The 16,642-nt window shown below is 29.6% G+C and overlaps 1 protein-coding gene across 1 annotated transcript; it reads left to right on the top strand.

Annotated features, from left to right (window-relative positions):
- The first annotated feature begins 11,369 nt into the window (after nucleotides 1-11,369).
- On the top strand, nucleotides 11,370-14,590 carry LOC103870845 (E3 ubiquitin-protein ligase ATL6). The gene has a single exon (XM_009149018.3). The coding sequence runs from the start codon at nucleotides 13,306-13,308 to the stop codon at nucleotides 14,464-14,466; it is 1,161 nt and encodes a 386-aa protein (XP_009147266.1). The 5' UTR covers nucleotides 11,370-13,305; the 3' UTR covers nucleotides 14,467-14,590.
- The last annotated feature ends 2,052 nt before the right edge of the window (nucleotides 14,591-16,642 follow it).

The following is a 16,642-nucleotide window of genomic DNA, read 5'->3' as shown; positions in this document are numbered from 1 at the left end:
CATTTCTCTAGAAAATGTCAATTTTATAATGATTAGTCCACTAATTTAGGAAGTATATGAAGTTTTACATAATTAATTTATAAACAAAATTAAACGATGCTCATGTACCATGAAAGAAAAATTTAGCATACATTAATACAAATTTAAATGTAGTTAGAAATTTTAAAACAAACTCTAAAGATTATATGTTTCAGTAATATCAAGCAATTACCAAAAACTCAATATTTTCGTAGGGGTTACACACATAGATTTTGAGAAATTTCAAAAAATATGACAATATGTTTTTTAATGCATAGTTTGCATCCTGCACTAACATATGATGATGTTCAAATATGTTTGGAGCCTTCGATGTCTCCGTTTTTCAAGAAATTAGCGATTTTATAGTGGTTATTCCACCGATTTAGGGAGAAATAAAGGTTTACTAAATTAATTGATAAAAAAATATAACAATTTCCATATACCACAAAGAGAGTTAACATACATAAATAAAATGTAGAATGTGGTTAGAAATTTTAAAACAACACTAAAGAGTATAAACTTTAGTATATAGAGCGTTTACCAAAAACTCAATATTTTCGTAGGGGTTAAACACATAGATTTTGAGAAAATTTCAAAAAATATAACAATATTGCTTTAATGCATAGGTGTCTGCTTTACTAATATATGATAATGATCAAAGAGGTTTGGAACCTCTGTTGTCTCCATTTCTCTAGAGAATAACGATTTTATAATGGTTAGTCCACTAAGTTAGGGAGTATATGAAGTTTTACAGAATTAATTTATAAAAAAAATTGAACGATTCTCATGTTCCGTGAAAGAGAGTTTAGCATACATTAATACAAATATAGAATGTTTTTAGAAATTTTAAGCAACACTAAAGAGTATAAACTTAAGTTTATAGAGCGTTTACCAAAAACTCAATATTTCGTAGGGGTTAACCCATAGATTTTGAGAAAAATTCAAAAAAATATAACAATATTGCTTAAATGCATAGTTGCCTCCTTACTAATATATGATGATGATCAAAGAGATTTGTACCTTTGTTGTCTTCATTTTTCTAGAAAAATGTCAATTTTATAATGATTAGTCCACACTAATTTAGGAACTATATGAAGTTTTACATAATTAATTTATAAAACAAAATTTGAACGATGCTCATGGTACCATGAAAGAGAATTTAGCATACATTAATACAAATTTAAAATGTAGTTAGAATTTTAAAACAACTCTAAAGATTATATGTTTCATATATCAAGCAATTACCAAAAACTCAATATTTTCGTAGGGGTTAACACATAGATTTTGAGAAAATTTCAAAAAATATGACAATATTGTTTTAATGCATAGTTGCATCCTGCACTAACATATGATGATGTTCAAATATGTTTGGAGCCTTCGATGTCTCCGTTTTTCAAGAAATTAGCGATTTTATAGTGGGTGTTCCACGATTTAGGGAGAAATATAAGGTTTTACTAAATTAATTGATAAAAAATTATAACAATTTCCATATACCACGAAAGAGAGTTCAACATACATTAATAAAATGTAGAATGTGGTTAGAAATTTTAAAACAACACTAAATAGTATAAACTTTAGTATATAGAGCGTTTACCAAAAACTCAATATTTTCGTAGGGGTTAACACATAGATTTTGAGAAAATTTCATAAAATATAACAATATTGCTTTAATGCATAGGTGCCTCCTTTACTAATATATGATTATGATAAAAGAGGTTTGGAACCTTTGTTGTCTCCATTTCTCTAGAGAATAACGATTTTATAATGGTTAGTCCACTAAGTTAGGGAGTATATGAAGTTTTACAGAATTAATTTATAAAAAAAATTGAACGATTCTCATGTACCGTGAAAGAGAGTTTAGCATACATTAATACAAATGTAAATGTTTTAGATATTTTATTAAAGCAACACTAAAGAGTATAAACTTAAGTATATAGAGCGTTTACCAAAAACTCAATATTTTCGTAGGGGTTAACCCATAGATTTTGAGAAAAATTCAAAAAATATAACAATATTGCTTAAATGTATAGTTTCCTCCTTTACTAATATATGATGATGATCAAAGAGATTTGGAACCTTTGTTGTCTTCATTTCTCTAGAAAATCTCAATTTTATAATGGTTAGTCCACTAATTTAGGAAGTATATGAAGTTATACATAATTAATTTATAAAACAAAATTGAGAGATGCTCATGTACCATTAAAGAGAATTTAGCATACATTAATACAAATTTAAAATGTAGTTAGAAATTTTAAAATAACTCTAATGACTATATGTTTCAGTATATCAAGCATTTACCAAAAACTCAATATTTTCGTAGGGGTTAACACATAGATTTTGAGAAAATTTCAAAAAATATGACAATATTGTTTTAATGCATAGTTGCATCCTGCACTAACATATGATGATGTTCAAATATGTTTGGAGCCTTCGATGTCTCCGTTTTTCAAGAAATTAGCGATTTTATAGTGGTTATTCCACCGATTTAGGGAGAAATATAAGGTTTTACTAAATTAATTGATAAAAAAAATATAACAATTTCCATATATCACGAAAGAGAGTTTAACATACATTAATAAATGTAGAATGTGGTTAGAAATTTTAAAACAACACTAAAGAGTATAAACTTTAGTATATAGAGCGTTTACCAAAACTCATATTTTCGTAGGGGTTAACACATAGATTTTGAGAAAATTTCAAAAATATAACAATATTGCTTTAATGCATAGGTGCCTGCTTTACTAATATATGATAATGATCAAAGAGGTTTGGAACCTCTGTTGTCTCCATTTCTCTAGAGAATAACGATTTTATAATGGTTAGTCCACTAAGTTAGGGAGTATATGAAGTTTTACAGAATTAATTTATAAAAAAAATTGAACGATTCTCATGTTCCGTGAAAGAGAGTTTAGCATACATTAATACAAATATAAAATGTTTTTAGAAATTTTAAAGCAACACTAAAGAGTATAAACTTAAGTATATAGAGCGTTTAACAAAAACTCAATATTTTCGTAGGGGTTAATCCATAGATTTTGAGAAAAATTCAAAAAATATAACAATATTGCTTAAATGCATAGTTGCCTCCTTTACTAATATATGATGATGATCAAAGAGATTTGGAACCTTTGTTGTCTTCATTTTTCTAGAAAATGTCAATTTTATAATGATTAGTCCACTAATTTAGGAAGTATATGAAGTTTTACATAATTAATTTATAAAACAAATTTGAACGATGCTCTTGTACCATGAAAGAGAATTTAGCATACATTAATACAAATTTAAAATGTAGTTAGAAATTTTCAAACAACTCTAAAGATTATATGTTTCAGTATATCAAGCAATTACCAAAAACTCAATATTTTCGTAGGGGTTAACACATAGATTTTGAGAAAATTTCAAAAAATATGACAATATTGTTTTAATTCATATTTGCATCCTGCACTAACATATGATGATGTTCAAATATGTTTGGAGCCTTCGATGTCTCCGTTTTTCAAGAAATTAGCGATTTTATAGTGGCTATCCCCCAGATTTAGGGAGAAATATAAGGTTTTACTAAATTAATTGATAAAAAAATTATAACAATTTCCATATACCACGGAAGAACGTTTAACATACATTAATAAAATGTAGAATGTGGTTAGAAATTTTAAAACAACACTAAAGAGTATAAACTTTAGTATATAGAGCGTTTACCAAAAACTCAATATTTTCGTAGGGGTTAACACATAGATTTTGAGAAAATTTAAAAAAAATAACAATATTGCTTTAATGCATAGGTGCCTCCTTTACTAATATATGATGATGATCAAAGAGGTTTGGAACCTTTGTTGTCTCCATTTCTCTAGAGAATAACGATTTTATAATGGTTAGTCCACTAAGTTAGGGAGTATATTAAGTTTTACAGAATTAATTTATAAAAAAAAATGAACGATTCTCATGTACCGTGAAAGAGAGTTTAGCATACATTAATACAAATGTAGAATGTTTTTAGATATTTTAAAGCAACACTAAAGAGTATAAACTTAAGTATATAGAGCGTTTACCAAAAACTCAATATTTTCGTAGGGGTTAACCCATAGATTTTGAGAAAAATTCAAAAAATATAACAGTATTGCTTAAATGCATAGTTTCCTCCTTTACTAATATATGATGATGATCAAAGAGATTTGGAACCTTTGTTGTCTTCATTTCTCTAGAAAATGTCAATTTTATAATGATTAGTCCACTAATTTAGGAAGTATATGAAGTTTTACATAATTAATTTATAAACAAAATTGAACGATGCTCATGTACCATGAAAGAGAATTTAGTATACATTAATACAAATTTAAAATGTAGTTAGAAATTTTTAAAAAAACTCTAAAGATTATATGTTTCAGTATATCAAGCAATTACCAAAAACTCAATATTTTCGTAGGGGTTAACACATAGATTTTGAGAAAATTTCAAAAAATATGACAATATTGTTTTAATGCATAGTTGCATCCTGCACTAACATATGATGATGTTCAAATATGTTTGGAGCCTTCGATGTCTCCGTTTTTCAAGAAATTAGCGATTTTATAGTAGTTATTCCACCGATTTAGGGAGAAATATAAGGTTTTACTAAATTAATTGATAAAAAAATTATAACAATTTCCATATACCACGAAAGAGAGTTTAACATACATTAATAAAATGTAGAATGTGGTTAGAAATTTTAAAACAACACTAAAGAGTATAAACTTTAGTATATGGAGCGTTTACCAAAAACTCAATATTTTCGTAGGGGTTAACACATAGATTTTGAGAAAATTTCAAAAAATATAAAAATATTGTTTTAATGCATAGGTGCCTCCTTTACTAATATATGATGATGATCAAAGAGGTTTGGAACCTTTTTTGTCTCCATTTCTCTGGAGAATAACGATTTTATAATGGTTAGTCCACTAAGTTAGGGAGTATATGAAGTTTTACAGAATTAATTTATAAAAAAAATTGAACGATTCTCATGTACTGTGAAAGAGAGTTTAGCATACATTAATACAAATGTAGAATGTTTTTAGATATTTTAAAGCAACACTAAAGAGTATAAACTTAAGTAAATTGAGCGTTTACCAAAAACTCAATATTTTCGTAGGGGGTTAACCCATAGATTTTGAGAAAAATTCAAAAAATATAACAATATTGCTTAAATGCATAGTTGCCTCCTTTACTAATATATGATGATGATCAAAGAGATTTGGAACCTTTGTTGTCTTCATTTCTCTAGAAAATGTCAATTTTATAATGATTAGTCCACTAATATAGGAAGTATATGAAGTTTTACATAATTAATTTATAAAACAAAATTGAACGATACTCATGTACAAGGAAAGAGAATTTAGCATACATTAATACAAATTCAAAATGTAGTTAGAAATTATAAAACAACTCTATAGATTATATGTTTCAGTATATCAAGCAATTACCAAAAACTCAATATTTTCGTAGGGGTTTTAACACATAGATTTTGAGAAAATTTCAAAAAATATGACAATATTGTTTTAATGCATAGTTGCATCCTGCACTAACATATGATGATGTTCAAATATGTTTGGAGCCTTCGATGTCCCCGTTTTTCAAGAAATTAGCGATTTTATAGTGGTTATTCCACAGATTTAGGGAGAAATATAAGGTTTTACTAAATTAATTGATAAAAAAATTATAACAATTTCCATATACCACGAAAGAGAGTTCAACATACATTAATAAAATGTAGAATGTGGTTAGAAATTTTAAAACAACACTAAATAGTATAAACTTTAGTATATAGTGCGTTTACCAAAAACTCAATATTTTCGTAGGGGTTAACACATAGATTTTGAGAAAATTTAAAAAAATATAAAAATATTGCTTTAACGCATAGGTGCCTCCTTTACTAATATATGATGATGATCAAAGAGGTTTGGAACCTTTGTTGTCTCCATTTCTCTAGAGAATAACGATTTTATAATGGTTAGTCCACTAAGTTAGGGAGTATATGAAGTTTTACAGAATTAATTTATAAAAAAAATTGAACGATTCTCATGTACCGTGAAAGAGAGTTTAGCATACATTAATACAAATGTAGAATGTTTTTAGATATTTTAAAGCAACACTAAAGAGTATAAACTTAAGTATATAGAGCGTTTACAAAAAACTCAATATTTTCGTAGGGGTTAACCCATAGATTTTGAGAAAAATTCAAAAAATATAACAGTATTGCTTAAATGCATAGTTTCCTCCTTTACTAATATATGATGATGATCAAAGAGATTTGGAACCTTTGTTGTCTTCATTTCTCTAGAAAATGTCAATTTTATAATGATTAGTCCACTAATTTAGGAAGTACTAGTATTATCACCCATGCTATGCATGGGTTAATTTACTGTTTTTTAAACTATTTGATCGCTGTCATTATTTGTAATTAGAATAAATATTACAAAATTGATACATGTTTGTAATATTTTTCAAAAATAAAAAATGATAGAAAATATATAATATAGTTAAAATACCTTGAGACATTAATTTATTCGATATAGATCTAATAAATTAGTTTCTTCTTATTTTACATTTTAAAATAATTCATTGACATTTTATGTTAATTTACCTAACCTATATTTTTATAAAACGCAAATTTGAACATAATTAACCCATAATTTCTATTTTGATAATTTATGAATTTATAAAATTAGAATTACAACTTTTGTTTGATTTTTACAAAGCTATAATAAATAGTCCAGCAATAATTAATTAAATTCCAGCTTTAAAAAATATTAATTAAAGTAAATTCAACTTTGGATTCAGAAAATCAAAGGCTCCCTGATACGTCCATTTAGTATCATGGTCGAATTCAATTGCAGACTTGCAGTGGTGATTGCTTAAAAATAATTGATTCAATAAAAGAAACATTACAAATATTAAGGAGTGAAAAATTGGTTAACCTTTTCTGTCAGGCTAAAATCTGATGCTTGTTCCGTTTGTCTATTTTGACTGATTGGAAATTCAGCGTGTGAGTGTAGTTATGGACTCCTTCACATATCTCCAAAGTATGGCTTCCAGAGTCTGTAAATCAATAGATAGAGAAAGTTTTTAAGCTATATTCAATACTCTAAAATGGAATCTCTTCAAAATAAATGTACCAGTATCTTGTCGATGATGGATTACTAAATACTAATCCATGCTATAAATAAGAAATAATAAAAGCTTTGAATTGCTGGAAAAAAGTTACGAAGAACCGTAGAGGTAGAGATCAAAATTCACATGGAGATGATAGAAATGAAGAAAAAGAAAGTACAACATAAATTTAAATAAGAAAAAAAAACAGTTTGAACGTGGATGTGATATTTTGAGAAAAAATAAGATAAAGTTGCTGAAAATTAGGGGTGGATGAGAAATTTATTTTAATCAATTCTTTCAATCAATTATTTCTTAAAAACAATTCCACATGTCAAATTTTGATTTGTTAGGTGACTTGTGATTTAGTATATAAAAGATATGAAGTTTTACATAATGAATTTATAAAACAAAATTGAACGATGCTCATGAACCATGAAAGAGAGTTTAACATACATTAATAAAAATTTAGAATGTAGTTAGAAATTTTAAAATAACACTAAAGATTATATGTTTCAGTATATCAAGCAATTACCAAAAACTCAATATTTTCGTAGGGGTTAACACATAGATTTTGAGAAAATTTCAAAAAATATGACAATATTGTTTTAATACATAGTTGCATCCTGCACTAACATATGATGATGTTCAAATATGTTTGGAGCCTTCGATGTCCCCGGTTTTCAAGAAATTAGCGATTTTATAGTGGTTATTCCACCGATTTAGGGAGAAATATAAGGTTTTACTAAATTAATTGATAAAAAAATTATAACAATTTCCATATACCACGAAAGAGAGTTTAACATACATTAATAAAATGTAGAATGTGGTTAGAAATTTTAAAACAACACTAAAGAGTATAAACTTTAGTATATAGAGCGTTTACCAAAAACTCAATATTTTCGTAGGGGTTAACACATAGATTTTGAGAAAATTTCAAAAAATATAACAATATTGCTTTAATGCATAGGTGCCTCCTTTACTAATATATGATGATGATCAAAGAGGTTTGGAACCTTTGTTGTCTCCATTTCTCTAGAGAATAACGATTTTATAATGTTAGTCCACTAAGTTAGGGAGTATATGAAGTTTTTACAGAATTAACTTATAAAAAAAATTGAACGATTCTCATGTACCGTGAAAGAGAGTTAAGCATACATTAATACAAATGTAGAATGTTTTTAGATATTTTAAAGCAACACTAAAGAGTATAAACTTAAGTATATAGAGCGTTTACCAAAAACTCAATATTTTCGTAGGGGTTAACCCATAGATTTTGAGAAAAATTCAAAAAATATAACAATATTGCTTAAATGCATAGTTGCCTCATTTATTAATATATGATGATGATCAAAGAGATTTGGAACCTTTGTTGTCTTCATTTCTCTAGAAAATGTCAATTTTATAATGATTAGTCCACTAATTTAGGAAGTATATGAAGTTTTACATAATTAATTTATAAAACAAAATTGAACGATGCTCATGTACCATGAAAGAGAATTTAGCATACATTAATACAAATTTAAAATGTAGTTTGAAATTTTAAAACAACTCTAAAGATTATATGTTTCAATATATCAAGCAATTACCAAAAACTCAATATTTTCGTAGGGGTTAACACATAGATTTTGAGAAAATTTCAAAAAATATGACAATATTGTTTTAATGCATAGTTGCATCCTGTACTAACATATGGTGATGTTCAAATATGTTTAGAGCCTTCGTTGTCCCCGTTTTTCAAGAGATTAGCGATTTTATAGTGGTTATTCCACCGATTTAGGGAGAAATATAATGTTTTACTAAATTAATTGATAAAAAAATTATAGCAATTTCCATATACCACGAAAGAGAGTTTAACTTACATTAATAAAATGTAGAATGTGGTTAAAAATTTTAAAACAACACTAAAGAGTATAAACTTTAGTATATAGAGCGTTTACCAAAAACTCAATATTTTCGTAGGGGTTAACACATAGATTTTGAGAAAATTTCAAAAAATATAACAATATTGCTTTAATGCATAGGTGCCTCCTTTACTAATATATGATGATGATCAAAGAGGTTTGGAACCTTTGTTGTCTCCATTTCTCTAGAGAATAACGATTTTATAATGGTTAGTCCACTAAGTTAGGGAGTATATGAAGTTTTACATAATTAATTTATAAAAAAAATGAACGATTCTCATGTACCGTGAAAGAAAGTTTAGCATACATTAATACAAATGTAGAATGTTTTTAGAAATTTTAAAGCCACACTAAAGAGTATAAACTTAAGTATATAGAGCGTTTACCAAAAACTCAATATTTTCGTAGGGGGTTAACCCATAGATTTTGAGAAAATTTTCAAAAATACAACAATATTGCTTAAATGCATAGTTTCCTCCTTTACTAATATATGATGATGATCAAAGATATTTGGAACCTTTGTTGTCTCCATTTCTCTAGAAAATGTCAATTTTATAATGATTAGTCCACTAATTTAGGAAGTATATGAAGTTTTACATAATTAATTTATAAAACAAAATTGAACGATGCTCATGTACCATGAAAGAGAGTTTAACATACATTAATAAAAATTTAGAATGTAGTTAGAAATAATAAAATAACACTAAAGATTATATGTTTCAGTATATCAAGCAATTACCAAAAACTCAATATTTTCGTAGGGGTTGTTAACACATAGATTTTGAGAAAATTTCAAAAAATATGACAATATTGTTTTAATGCATAGTTGCATCCTGCACTAACATATGATGATGTTCAAATATGTTTGGAGCCTTCGATGTCCCCGTTTTTCAAGAAATTAGCGATTTTATAGTGGTTATTCCACTGATTTAGGGAGAAATATAAGGTTTTACTAAATTAATTGATAAAAAAATTATAACAATTTCCATATACCACGAAAGAGAGTTTAACATACATTAATAAAATGTAGAATGTGGTTAGAAATTTTAAAACAACACTAAAGAGTATAAACTTTAGTATATAGAACGTTTACCAAAAACTCAATATTTTCGTAGGGTTTAACACATAGATTTTGAGAAAATTTCAAAAAATATAACAATATTGCTTTAATGCATAGGTGCCTCCTTTGCTAATATATGATGATGATCAAAGAGGTTTGGAACCTTTGTTGTCTCCATTTCTCTAGAGAATAACGATTTTATAATGGTTAGTCGACTAAGTTAGGGAGTATATGAAGTTTTACAGAATTAATTTATAAAAAAAATTGAACGATTCTCATGTACCGTGAAAGAGAGTTTAGCATACATTAATACAAATGTAGAATGTTTTTAGATATTTTAAAACAACACTAAAGAGTATAAACTTAAGTATATAGAGCGTTTACCAAAAACTCAATATTTTCGTAGGGGTTAACCCATAGATTTTGAGAAAAATTCAAAAAATATAACAATATTGCTTAAATGCATAGTTGCCTCCTTTACTAATATATGATGATGATCAAAGAGATTTGGAACCTTTGTTGTCTTCATTTCTCTAGAAAATGTCAATTTGATAATGATTAGTCCACTAATTTAGGAAGTATATGAAGTTATACATAATTAATTTATAAACCAAAATTGAGAGATGCTCATGTACCATGAAAGAGAATTTAGCATACATTTATACAAATTTAAAATGTAGTTAGAAATTTTAAAACAACTCTAAAAATTATATGTTTCAATATATCAAGCAATTACCAAAAACTCAATATTTTCGTAGGGGTTACACATAGATTTTGAGAAAATTTCAAAAAATATGACAATATTGTTTTAATGCATAGTTGCATCCTGCACTAACATATGATGATGTTCAAATATGTTTGGAGCCTTCGCTGTCCCCGTTTTTCAAGAGATTAGCGATTTTATAGTGGTTATTCCACCGATTTAGGGAGAAATATAATGTTTTACTAAATTAATTGATAAAAAAATTATAACAATTTCCATATACCACGAAAGAGAGTTTAACTTACATTAATAAAATGTAGAATGTGGTTAGAAATTTTAAAACAACACTAAAGAGTATAAACTTTAGTATATAGAGCGTTTACCAAAAACTCAATATTTTCGTAGGGGTTAAGACATATGATGATGATCAAAGAGGTTTGGAACCTTTGTTGTCTCCATTTCTCTAGAGAATATCGATTTTATATTGGTTAGTCCACTAATTTAGGGAGTATATGAAATTTTGCTAAATTAAATTATAAAGAAAATTGAACGATGGTCATGTACCATGAAAGAGATTTTAGCATACATTAATACAAATATAGAATGTGGTTAAATTTTTTAAAACAATACTAAATATTATAGGTTTCAGTATATAAAGCATTTTCCAAAAACTCAATATATTCATAGGGGGTTGGTTAACACATAGATTTTGAGAAAATTTTAAAAAATATGACAATGTTGTTTTAATGCATAGTTGCATCATTCACTAACATATGATGATGTTCGAATATGTTTGGAGCCTTCGTTGTCTCCGCTTTTCAAGAAATTAACGATTTTATAGTGGTTATTCCACTGATTTAGCGAGTATTATAAAAGTTTACTAAATTAATTGATAAAAGAAAATTTAACGATTCTCATGTACCACGAAAGAGAGTTTAACATATATTAATACAAATGTAGAATATGGTTAGAAATTTTAAAACAACATTAAAAAGTATAAGCTTCAGTATATAGAACGTTTAACGTAAAACTCAACATACTGATGAACTTCAAAAAATTCAAAAAAATATATGTAATAATATATGATGATGTTTAAAGAAGTTTGGAACTTTTGTTGTCTCCATTTCTTTAGAGAATAGCGATTTTATAATGTTAGTCCGATAATTTAGGGAGTATATTAATTTATAAAAAGAAAATTTGAACGATGCTTATGTACCATATAAGAGAGTTTAGCATACATTAATACAAATGTAGAATGTGGTTAAAAATTTTAAACAACACTAAAGATTATAGACTTTGGTATATAATGCCAACATGTACTAAGCAAAAAAATGAAGTTGCTAAATATGCGTCTATCTCAGCGTATTAATATTACATCAAACATTCTTTTTTAGGGTTTGAACACGAGGGACATAGTCAATTAAAGCATTAAGCTTCACATAACTCATTTGATTTTCAAGGAAAAAGGTTTCTTTTTTTTCAGAGGATATCAAGATTGTCACAAACACGTATGTAGTTAAGTTTCTCGACTGGTAGTAAGAGATGCATTCTGTCTTTACTTCCTGAAAGTCCCTGTTGGCGACTCAGTCTAAAATAATTTAGTTTAAATTTCAAGTCAGCGCTTCTTGTTCGACCCATCATGAGAAGTATGACCATAAATAAAGCCAACACCAACCACATCGAGCTTTTGTGGTATAATCTATTTCTTTTGTTGAAAAAAAACAAAAATACTATTTTGTGAAGGCATAACTTGCTAATGGCCTATAAATTTTCGTGTCTATTCTATTTAACCGTGGAACCCGATTCATCAGTAGCTTTGTCGTCTCTTAAAGTCTCTTTTCATTTCTTTTACTTGAGTGGCAAATAGATTCCTGGCTCTTTCAAAATTACAAGATACGCGTCAAGAAATCTAAATGGAAAAAGCTTTTCTATAAGGGAACACCCAATAATTTATGAAAACGAGTCCTTATTCTGGCATCTCTATATAAAAGAGATTCTATATGTTGAAAGTTGAAACTTTTCACACTAAACAAAAAATTCATTCCGCGACATCCAATAAAATGAAAAGAATATAGTTAATTCTTCAAATGATTAAAATCATTAGATGTAGGTTAAAATGTTATGTTAAGCATCAACAGTAATTTATTTTACATAATCCCGAAAATGTGCTAGTTAAAGGAAAATAAGAAACTAAAGAAAGCTTCAGGCTCTCACAAATCATAAATACACTGGCTATCTATATATATGTTGCATGTTGTATTGCTGTTTCACATCAATATATGATTGATTATACGAATTACACTTAACTAAAGAAATGTAATTCATTGAATGGACGAAGCTTCTTAATGCCACGTGGAACTCAGGGATGAACCAGTTGCTGACATCACTATAACCCATCCCTTCGTCGCTGCTTCAAAGCTCTTTTTTTACGCTATAATAATAAACTCACTGTCTTCTTCTCTAACCAAACAACAAACTCAGGAACACAAAAGCAAAACATGAGAAGATCTGATCACGCTTTCTCCGGCGTTTTACCGGTTGTTTTCTTGTGTATATTATCAGCTGCGGAGCTAGTAGCGGGTCAAGGACAGCCCGACCAGAGAAATGAAGTGTACAGCTACGGCAAGATAAGTCCAGCCATGGCAGTGATCGTCGTGATCCTCATCGCTGCTCTCTTCTTCATGGGCTTCTTCTCCATCTACTTCCGCCACTACTCCGCCCTACCCGACGCCGCCGTTTCCCCAGCCGGCGGAGCTAGACCCAGAGGAGTCTTCAACGCGGCGGTGGCACGTGGACTCGACGTCTCCGTAGTGGAGACTTTCCCGACGTTCGTGTACTCCGAGGTGAAGACGCAGAAGCTGGGGAAAGGTCAGTTGGAGTGTGCCATTTGTCTGAACGAGTTCGAAGACGACGAAACGCTGCGTTTGGTTCCCAAATGCGATCACGTGTTTCACCCTCACTGCATCGGTGCATGGCTCGAGGCTCACGTGACTTGTCCGGTTTGCAGAGCGAATCTCGCTGAGCAAGTGGCTAAAGACGAATCGGTCGAACCGGATGTTGAGTTACAGCAGGTGGTGTTGAATCCCGAACCGGTGGTTATTGCTCCGGTACAGGAACAATCGGTTACGAGTGAGATTGATTCGAGGAGATTGCCTGGAGTACCGGTGGATCTTAAACGAGCCAAGTTCTCGAGATCGCATACCACGGGACATTTGGTGGTTCAACCTGGAGAGTGTACCGAACGGTTTACTCTCCGGTTACCGGAAGATGCGAGGAAGAGGATGATGGCGAATTGGAAGCTAAGCCGGTCGAATAGTCTTCTTGTTCTATCTAGAGGAGGGAGCTCGAGGAGAGGTAAACCGATCGACCGGTCAAGGGCTCGGTCTGATCGATGGTTATACCGTAAAACGTCCTCGTTTCTGTGGAGGAGTCGAGATGATGGTTCGATTAAGCTAGGTGGAACCGGCAGCGTTCGAGCCAATGCTGTACCGAATTCAACCGGTGATTCGGTACGATCAGACCGGTGGGCTATTCTTAGAAACGCGTCGTTTTTATGGAGGAACTCCTCGGTACAGGGAAGGAAGGACAAGGAAGGAACTTCGGTTAAACCGCCCGGTACAGGTGGCTCAACTAGCGGTTCGGATAGATTACCGGTTTAATTGACTTTTATTTGTAGACGGAAGTACTATTTTCACATCTTTTCCATTTTGTGTGTTGTATGGAAATTGTAAATAAAAAACGAAGTACATTTCCCTAAATTTTATTTGAATTAAATTTCTGTAACGTGTATATTAATCAAAGTCAAATCCAGAAAAGATCTACCTTTAAAAAACAATGTATAAAATAGCTTTAGAAAAGGAAGAAGAGAATAATAGAACGGTGGTGAGGCTTGATGTAGTGCAAGTTGGTTTCAGCCTTTCAGGGTTGTTGAAAAATAGAAAAGGTCTTATTCGTCGACAAAGAATATAGCTATCTGTAAGATAAAATAAATAAGCGAATGGAATAATGTTTGTCGGTTGTTTTGCTTTCAGTAGAATATAGCTCTCTTAATTTCTTGAACTGTCGTCATGGTTTGTAGTTTGTACAGAAGACTACATGAGCTAACATAACACCGACTTGGTTTTGAAGTACAATTACCATTCATTTTTCATATATGTTAAATGAGATTGATCATTTTTTTGTACGATGATAAATGTCCTTTATAGGAGAAATGATATTACTATTACAGATAATCCCACACCACTTTTAATATATATGACCAACACTAAGTATCCGGTCGGATGACAGATCTCATCCGCGTAAGAATAATCATGAGTGACACTAATTAAGGACACAATAAAATATTCGTAGTTAGTGCACAATGCTATTTTTCAGATGTAACCCATGCGCAAGACATGCATATATCACAACCCTCCAAATGATGCATGTATATATGATAAATAATCTGCCGTGTCTCCACCGCCCATAATCCATTGCTTAGGTGTAAACTTGACATAGTTATAGACGACAAACAAACACAATTAATGTTTGATCGAACACTATCACGACCAAATTTGTGTAATTTGTTATTTAACTCCAGCAAACCAATTATCCATCCTCTTGTTTTTTTTTCTTTCATTTAGTAAGACTTGAGAGTTAGGAGTTGTGTTAATTAAGTATTAACTTTCAGAAGTCATAAAAAAAACTGATCACGTATATATTGGAGATGGATACATGTTAAACCGGTTTCCTTTCGCTTCGCTGGTTTACTTTATTTATTGAGAATTGGTTTAGTTTGGTTTAGTAAGAATACTTGTATATATGGGTGAGCACTTTACCCGATACCCAAAGCCGCATCCGAACCCAATCCGAAAAATCCGAACCGAAATCCAAACCGAAGTAGCAAAATACCCGAACATGTATTAAGTTAGGAGAAATTAGATATCCAAATCCGAACGGGTAATATCCGAACCTGAATGGATATCCAAAAATAACCGAATATATATATATATATATATATATATATATATATATATATACCCTTATATTTCTAGTTTACATCTTTCATTTTTTTAAAAATATTTATATTGATGTTACACATACTTTAAGATCATAAATATATATATAAGTATGGAGAAAATGATTTGATATTCATTTAAAATGCATATAAAACTTTTTGTTTCATGTATTAACAAAAGTTACATTCAAAGTTTAAAAACAATACCTAAATTAATATCTATTTGTTTTTAAAATATTATCTCCAAACCTGTTAATCTATAAAAAAATGAAAAAATTAGTTAAGGGAAATCTATATTTTTAAATACAAGAAATTTAAAAATGAAAAATTTAATTTTTTTTTTTGAAAATCTAAATATCCGAACCCATTCAAAATAACCGAATCCGAACTAAAAATACCCGAATCCGATCCGAAGTACAGAAATATATTAACGGGTTCTCTATCATTATTCCAAAATACCCAAAAATCTGAAATACCTGATCAGAATCCGAACGTCCACCCCTTACTTGTATAGTTGACCGTTAAGATTAATGAGAAATATCTTTCATTCCTAACAAACTCTATCTTCACCATCCTCTCAATCCTTGATCGTAATATGGTATTCGAGCCATCGAGCTCTTCTTCCGTTTGATTCTTTGCCGGATCTCATCATTTCCGATCATCTTACGACCTGATCGTCATCTCCGATGGTTTCGCTGAAGAAAATTCCTCGTCGATCGACTCGAACAAGAGCTTCTACTAGCTCAGCTCATAATCCCCCTCGGATCCTTGATCGTAATAGTTAGGCATATGCGACTGATTTTAATACAATGAAATCGACCATGTCTAGTTTACGCCTC

The sequence above is a fragment of the Brassica rapa genome, chromosome A05, assembly GCF_000309985.2.
Source record: "Brassica rapa cultivar Chiifu-401-42 chromosome A05, CAAS_Brap_v3.01, whole genome shotgun sequence".
NCBI classification, from domain to species: domain Eukaryota; kingdom Viridiplantae; phylum Streptophyta; class Magnoliopsida; order Brassicales; family Brassicaceae; genus Brassica; species Brassica rapa.
Note: the sequence above shows the minus strand (reverse complement) of the source record. Positions and strands in the feature narration are given on the sequence as shown.

Coding starts and splice junctions, on each gene's coding strand:
- LOC103870845 (XM_009149018.3), top strand. CDS start 13,306: ATGAGAAGATCTGATCACGCTTTCTCCGGCGTTTTACCGGTTGTTTTC.